Consider the following 8,216-nt stretch of genomic DNA (forward strand, 5'->3'; position numbering starts at 1 on the left):
AAGAGAAAAGGCTAGTGGAACTAGATTTAGAGACCTAACTTTTTTTAAAATCCCTGCTCGGACAAATTATGTGCAATATTATTGAAAACTAAGTATATATATTGAGGGAGGTTTAAAGATAATGCTTTTGTTCGAACTACATCGTTAGGATGACAAGGCATTATGCATGGCCTGTAAATGTTAAAAGACGAGAATTAGTTGGATCTCGAGAGGAAACCATAATATTGCGAGTAATCATTCAAAGTCAAGAATCAGGTTGCCCAAATTATGAAGATGATGACTTCACTACCTACTATCCTAAGAACGACATGTTTTTTGTCCGGAGCACCTACCTTTTGGCGCTCGATGCTACACTAAGTACAAGCAAACTCCAACACAACCAAAAAAATTTGGAAGGCCCTAGTGCCCCTGAAGGTTCATGTTTTTGCGTGGAGCTAGCCTATGTATCCCTTCTGATACACACTAATCGATGCAAGTGGATACCAACTCTATCACCAATTTGCAATGTTTGCGGTAGCGAACTAAAACACGTCTTTCATGCGGTAATGTGGTGTACGTTTGTTGGGGATTTGCGATATGGGCTTGCAAGATGTTTTGGGCATCCCATGGGATAACGAGTTAAATTACTTCAGGAAAGACTATGTTCTTATTGTGCTTGACAAGATGAATGAAGACATGCACACAAAATTGATGTTCATGTGGTGGCATACTTGACATCACCGAAATGATGTTGTTCTTGGCAAAGTGAGGCATTACACTAGATTGGGTTTCTTCAGAATTATATGTCTTCCTTGCAGATGTTGAATAGCGACATAGGCAAGATTCATCGCAGGCAAAAAGTGAAGTTGGGTGTGGTTTTTCCAACGGGGACAACCACCGACGTGAGCTATTAAAAGCAGAAATAGCAACCCCAACATGATAGTTATTGGTGCTAGATTTTGTGAACCACTCCTTGTAGACTTGCCTCGAGAAATCAGCTAGAAATACTGTTCTCCAGGCTGATCCTTTTGATTATTTCATCGGATCATAATTCTTACTTCATCCCACAACTAGATCCCTTCATTCTAAAACTGCACACCAACATTCAACATCATTTCTCCAAAGAAGACGAAATAAAGAATATTACACAACAGCAGTTCAGGCAATTGCACAATAGGAACAGGGCGCTAATTGCAGTCCCTGGTATCATTCATCACCTGTGAAGTTATACAACCAAATATTGTGCCAACCTCAGTCGACAGCATACTACTCAAACACATCTTTGGCAGTACTTATACAATACTTGTACAATATTGATACATGGTAAAGCCCGCACAGTTTACATAGTAACAAACACATGACCGGTGCTAATAATCTAAGCATTACCCAGATTTTCTTGTCAAGGAAGCCCAGGTCACAGCGACTAGCACAGAAATCCGATCATACATGCTGTCACAGAGCGAGAGCCAAGAAACTCTCCATTTCTTCTTGAACAAAAAGATGCAGAAGACTACCCAGAGACCTGCCACTAGTCCAGAACCCATGGCGAGGAGAAATGAAGTCACGTCGGTTACACCTTCATTGTCTCCTTGAGTGGCTGGAATATATGTTGGGTCCTCGACTTGTCCTGGACATTTCTGCAGGAGAAGAGGGCCGCAAAGGCCTGGGTTGCTGACATATATGTATGCCGGATCCTCGAGTGTTTGTAACTGATTTCCGGAGGGCACCTCTCCTGTCAGATTGTTGTAAGACATGTTCAGGCGACTCAATGATGTGAGGGCCGATAAGCTTGTAGGGATTCTACCAGACAACTTATTGTGTGATAGATCGAGTGACTCCACTTGCACCAAGGCACCAATCTTCTCAGGAATTTTTCCACTGAACGCATTCCATGATAAGTTCAGGCTCTTCAATGCGACAAGACTGCCAATTTCTTCAGGAATATCTCCAACAAGATTATTTGAGGATAAATCAAGATTCACCATAAATATGATTTCTCCTGTATATAATCTCTCTTGACCCTTTGTGAGTACTGTGAAATTCTCACTGTAGTCCACCAATTCATTATCACCGATTGCCAAACCATGGCCAAATGCTTCTTCATATCCAGCATCGTTATCTCCCATTAGTATCATCCCTTTGAAGTTAACAATGGGTGTTGGTATGATCCCAGTTATATTGTTGTAGGCAAGGTCCAAATACTGAAGATTACTGATCTTCATAAGCTCCACTGGAATGTGGCCATAAAACATATTTGATCGCAGACGTAAGAATGCCAAAGACGTCAATTTCTGCCCAATCCATGTTGGCAAAGTCCCAAAGAAATGATTATTTGAAAGATCAAGAAAGATGAGTAGGTTGCAGCTTTGGAGAAATGAAGGAAATTCACCAGAGAGGTGGTTGTTTCTCAAGCTTAGGTTACGAATACTCAGACTAGTTGTGTTTATTGTGGATTCATTGTCTAGGCAATCTGGAACTGACCCAGTTAGATTGTTTCCTGATATGTCTAACAGACTGAGTGATTGCAATTTGAACAGAGAAGATGGTATGTTTCCTGAGATACAATTGTCAAACAGAACAAGTGTTTGAAGTCCCGACGCTCCAAAGTCTAATGGCAATGGTCCTACTAAATTGTTCCTACTGATATCTAGGTTGAATAGATTTGTAGGAAGCTTAGGAATTGGACCAGTGAGCTGATTAGAACTAAAATCCATTGCTATTCCTCTCATAAATTCCATTGTTGATGGGAGGACTCCTCTGATCTTATTATCTCGGATATTGATATACAATACTGAGGAAGTTGAAACCCAAAACCAATCTGGCAACGTGTCAGATATACTTGTGTTTGATATATCGAGACTATATAGTTGTCTTTGCCATCTAAGCCACATTGGAAACTTGGGCCCTAGCTGGCAGGATCGAAGTTCAAGTGTTTTTAGATTGAAGGCAGGAACCCAAGCTGGGCTGACTACGATGGCTATGGAGTTGTCAGACAATGTCAACACGTCTAGCATGTCTAGACGTGATAAATGACCTTCATGTATGACCCCATCCAGGTTGTTGGAGCCAAGGTACAATGATTTTAGCTTTGTGAGCTCTCCTATCCACAACGGCAGGGGGCCTGTGAGCTTGTTACAGCTTAGATCAAGGATTGTCAGGTTGCTTAAGGGTACTGACGTAGTTGGCAGACTTCCAGTCAGATTGGTAAAAGCTAGATCCAATGTTTGTAACTTATTCCATGAACAACTAGGTAAGCGTTGGAAGAATTCTGCTATGCACCCATTGATGTTGTTTTCAAACAGAAACAACTCTTCCAAGTTACAAAGATTCTTCATGCTAGTTGGTACCATGCCCACCAGGTCATTGCTTGATAAATCAAGTCTAACCATGGAGGTCATATTACCTATCTCGTCGGGAAACGGCCCATGGAGACCACTCGCTGATATATCTAGATACTTAAGTCTAGTTAAACCCCAAAACCAGTTTGGCGTGCTACGTTTGAGGAAGTCATTGGCCAGAAGGTCAAGTATTTCAAGAGATGTCAGATTTGAAAACTGAAGAGAATCAGGGCTGCTTGTAAGATCGCAATATCCAAGACGGAGAATTTTTAGAAATGGAAGCATGTTCACAACCGGAAGCCAATGAGCAATTGTACTAAGGTTTACAAATGTCATGTCTAGGTGTTGAAGGGAAGTTAACCGGGACAACCACGTGATATCCCTGGAGTATGTGTCACCAAGAGTGGAATCAAGACTGAAGTAACGCAGGTTGGAGAGATTACCAAGCTGTGGGGGTACCCTTCCAACGAAGTATGAATTTGATAGGTCTATATATTTCAAGTTGTAGAGGGAGCCTAAGAACTCTAGTATCTGCAACTCGAACCTGTTGCAGCTGAGGTCGAGATACTGTAGGTGTTGTAAACCAAGCAGCGGGGAGCTTATGTTACCTCCAAGCACCTGCACAATGCTGTTGTGGCAATCTGGTCCATGGAGATCGAGCCTGATGACACGGCCGGTAATGTTGCTGCAGTGGACGCCCTTCCATTGGCAGCAGTCACCGCCCTTCCATGATGAAAGACGGTTTGCAGTGTCTGAGAGGCCTGCCCTGAAGGTGACAAGGGCAGACCTCTCGTCCGAAATACAGCTGGTGATGGTATAGTTTCGATGGGCAGATGTCTCCTCTTTGGTGCTCTTGGCTTGAGTGAGGAAGAGCAAGCCTATGGCTATCTGGATGCAGGAGAGTTGAATTGTGCCCATGGGTGCTTTTGGGATGGATGTGTGTTCGATCTTGGTGCAGGATACCCAATGGTATGCATGATATTTATGGTATCCACCTCTTGGTGTCACCTCACAACGAAATAATAGACTCAACTCTTGGTGCCATGGCTGTTGAATTTTGTGGCATGCTCAACTGCCACCATTATGTGCTTACAGTGATATGAGTGGCGATTGTCTTCAATGTACAGTTGATATGAGTTGGCGATTGTCTTTCAATGTACAGTTGCATGACTTGCGTGTAAACTTGAGCAGCAGGGATTTCCATGACAGTATTATGTTGCAGGTCAATATTGTAGACCACACAATGTCCATGCAGATGAAGACCCCTCTGATTTTTCCTTCTTAGGACTAGCAGGGGCCTATGCTATTTATAGCTTCTTAGATGTGGATGTGGGATAGCACGCGGATGATGACTTCCAGGATTAGAATTCAAAGCGACTGAAACATGAATTGACAAAATTGGCCAGCTGCCTGGATTGGTGGAGAAGAGTATGCATATAGTTAACTGCACATCACTGTCAGGAGTCAGGAGTGAGGGTGAGAGAAATCCAGAACTAAATACTATCCGTGTGTTAGGCTAATACTACAAGAAATTAAACAACACAAAAGGATGGGGTTCCCTCGTCCTGGCCAACACCAGTAGAGGCTTCTATATGTCTCTGTGATTTTGTGCCATGGCTGCTGAATATTGTGCCATGCTTAACTGCCACACGACGTGCTTACAGGTTGCACGACTTGTGTGTAAACTTGAGCACCAGTGGCTTCCATGACAATGTCGTTGTTGAATATTGTAGAGACCACACAATGTCCATGCTGATGAAGACCCCCTCTGATTTTTCCAAGAAAGAAGTAGCAGGGATCTACGCTATTGACAAACTACTGTCTACGGATTTCAACACCCCCCCCTCGCGGCTCCCGCGTCGTCCCCCTTGGGCGACTCGGGGGCGACTAGGGTTTCCCCCGGCGCCGCCACCCCCTCCAGCCCCCCCTCCCCTTGCCGCCGCCAGAGGTACGCCAACCTAGGAGGCTGCCGATGAAGGTGGCGGCGAGGCTCCCCGTCGCTTCGTCCCTTGGCGAAGGACCCTGGACGCCGGGGCGGCGGCCCCGGACGGCGAGGCGGCGCCACCTTCGCGGCAGGTCGCGGGCTCGGGATGCGGCGGACGGCCTCCTCGGCAGCTTGGGCAGCGAGGAGCCGGCAGGAGGTGGTCGTGGTGTGGGCTTCTTCCACTCCAGATCTGAAGGTCGTGCTTCTCTCCTCCTCTGCTCCACTCCCCCCTCTGGCGGTGTTCAATCTTGGCTTTGGCTATCAGATCCGGTGCTGGCGGGGTGATGGTGGTATAGGATTGCGTCTGGGGTAATCCCTTGGCCGGTTCTCCGGCCACGGCGCGTGCGCGCATGGTTTTCCTCCCTGGAGGCGCCGTTGAGGACCTATTTTTTTCCACCCCCGTCCCAGATCCCGGGTGAAAGCCCAAAACCCGTCCCGGGTTGGGCAGCGGCGGCGCCATGCGCGTCGTTCTCTCCTTGGAGACGCCGCCTGGGGCTCTCTGGTTCTTCGGGAGAGTGGTTGTGAGGTTGGAGAGCGCCCGTCGGCGGCGAGCCCAAGGGGTGATTTTTTTGTGTAGGGTGTGTGTTCCTGCAGGTGTATGCCTTGACGGAGTAATGCTCTGCGGCGGCAAGGTCGTGGTGTGTCATGGTGGCTCTGCTCCTGAGCCGGGTTGGAGGGGGATAGGGTTCCTCTTCCCGTTGACAGCCCCACGACGCGCACCGCAGAAGCCTCTTCCCTTGTGCGGACACTGGAGCGGCACCTGGTGCTTCCAACTTTCTTCCCTGGTGCTCCGCATTGTTTCTTCGATGATCCTCCCGGCAGCTTTCCTTCTGTTTCTCGGTGTACAAGGAAGGTGGCAGTGTAGCGGATGTGGTGTGTCTTTGGTGTGGCGAGGACCGATAGTTTACTTGCTCTGGTGTGTCGGCCGGCGCCTGCTCTAGCTCTCAGGTGAGCTCCCAACGATCCGATGGTGCGGCGCCTTCGAGCCTAGGCGAGAGGATAGGGTTCCTCTTCGGTGTTGGAAGACAGGTGCTCGTTTTGTCCGATGCTCCATGGTCAGGCGACCCCCGGTGCCTCCATGCTACTGACTGAACCTTGATGTTTCTTTGTTTTCCTGTCTGTGGTCCTGGGGTGCAGCGGGCTTCGACATTACTTGCAGGACTTTCTCGTGTATTTTCTTGGTGTGCAGTAGTGTGCGTTGCGTTGTAAGTTGCTCGGTCAACTTCCATGTATCTTTCGGTCGCTCATGCTTGGTGGCCTTGTGTAATTCTGACCGGTTAATGGCTTTGTTAATTCAAAGCCGGGCTCTACTTGAGCCTTTGTTCCAAAAAGGGATCTACGCTATTTATAGCTTCTTAGATGTGAGATAGCACACCGACGATGACTTTCAGGAATAGAAATTTAGAATTCAAAGCGACTGAGACAAGGATTGGCAAAACTGGCCAGCTGTCTGATTTGGTGGACAAGAGTGTGCATATACTCATAGTTAATTGCGCATCACTGTCAGTGTCAGGTATCTGGACCAGAGAAATCTAAACTTAACACCGGCTGTTAGGAAAATAGGTAGAAGGAATTTGAATCACAAGCACATAATGGTAGCAGAATAGTGGTATATGGAGTGTTGCAAATCAAGAATCACAAGTACAAGCACACCGGCTGTTAGGAAAATAGAAGAAATTACGTTGGCCTGGCTAACACTAGTAGAAGCTGCCATACGGAGTGTTGCAAAGGTAGAAGGGCCGCGAGCATCAGTTCTGATCGAGTAGTGGTATGCGAGGTTGTGTTATTCGGTTTGTATCATATTCTCAGCGGAAATGACAGATTTTCATCGCCCAGCAGCGAGCTGCGAGCAGCAAACTGTCAGGCGGTACCACCTCTTTCGGAGACTGCGACCCGGCATCAACAGCAAAATTAAAAGAGGACTGATACCTATCCGAGCTCATGCGAGTCGAATCACCGGGGAGGGCGCGGATCTGCGGAGCGAAGAGGCGGCCGAGCCGGCGGGTCCAGGGAACAAATCGAGCTCCGGGAGGGTGGAGCTGGGAGGATTCCGCGGGGACTCCGGCGAATTCGGGAGCGGGATTCTGATGGGAATGGTGGAGTGGGAAGGGGAGCAACGGAGTGGAGGAGAACAGATGAACCGAGAAGAGGGGAACCTTGAGATGACGAGCTGAAGGAGCCGAGATATATCAATACGATGCTACACGCCCGCCTTACATGTCCCTCGCTTTAGCGTTTAACTTTTCAATGCCTCAATTCAGCCTCTTAACTTTCTAGTCCTAGTACAAGTTTCAATAATCGTTTGGTAATGAAAAAAATGATTATGTTCTTGAAAATGTTCTGCGGCGAGCAAAGAAAATGGGCGCTCCAATGCATCATCAACAATACTTTTGCCTTCACTCCAAGGGAGTCTCTAATCGAATCATTGAAATATTCTCCCTCAGATATCTCCTAAAATCATAACTCCTCAAATATGAAGAGTTAAAAATGTGTGGAGCTAATTGAACCCTTAAATTTAGGACGCCCCTAACTGCCACACGTGTGGCATATACGACATGCGCCCACACACCGTGTGTGGTGTGAGTAGGAGGCAGCCCACACGGGCTGTGTGTGGGCGGACATTGGAATTGCCCACACGTGTGGGCGCGCCTACTTCGTGCCACACGCCCAACAAGTACTACTCATCTTCACCCCGTGCGTGTGGCACGAAGCAAAAATGCCCACACGTCCTGACGCAGCTACGTTAGGTACCCCGCGGGATGACTATTTAGTTGCCATTCTGGTTGGCAGATGTAGTTATCCGGAATGGCAAGTGTAGTTGTAAAAGCATGGCAACTCTATCTGTTTTGGTTAACTATATTTGCCATGTCTAATTTATGATAGTTGCCGCGTGTAATCAAACCGTAGTTGCCGTG

At 47.2% G+C, this 8,216-nt stretch overlaps 1 protein-coding gene across 2 annotated transcripts; it reads right to left on the reverse strand.

The window, feature by feature from the left end:
- Positions 1 to 1,036: 1,036 nt before the first annotated feature.
- LOC147976884 (receptor-like protein 45) lies at positions 1,037 to 4,351 on the reverse strand. 2 transcript variants are annotated; one of them, XM_087519089.1, is made up of 2 exons: positions 3,926 to 4,252; positions 1,043 to 2,270 (listed from the first exon to the last, which is right to left on the reverse strand). In XM_087519089.1, exons 1-2 carry the CDS (start codon positions 3,965 to 3,967, stop codon positions 1,362 to 1,364), a joined length of 951 nt encoding a protein of 316 aa, XP_087375215.1. In that variant the 5' UTR covers positions 3,968 to 4,252; the 3' UTR covers positions 1,043 to 1,361. The 2 variants fall into 2 exon arrangements, with proteins under 2 accessions (XP_087375214.1, XP_087375215.1); XM_087519088.1 differs by having other exon boundaries at positions 1,037 to 4,351.
- Positions 4,352 to 8,216: the final 3,865 nt, after the last annotated feature.

Source organism: Triticum urartu, chromosome 4A (assembly GCF_056163025.1).
Source record: "Triticum urartu cultivar PI428250 chromosome 4A, HENAU_Tu73, whole genome shotgun sequence".
In the NCBI taxonomy this organism is placed as follows: domain Eukaryota; kingdom Viridiplantae; phylum Streptophyta; class Magnoliopsida; order Poales; family Poaceae; genus Triticum; species Triticum urartu.

Excerpts from the sequence above, each read along its gene's own strand:
- LOC147976884 (XM_087519088.1), bottom strand. The coding sequence starts at position 4,235 with ATGGGCACAATTCAACTCTCCTGCATCCAGATAGCCATAGGCTTGCTC.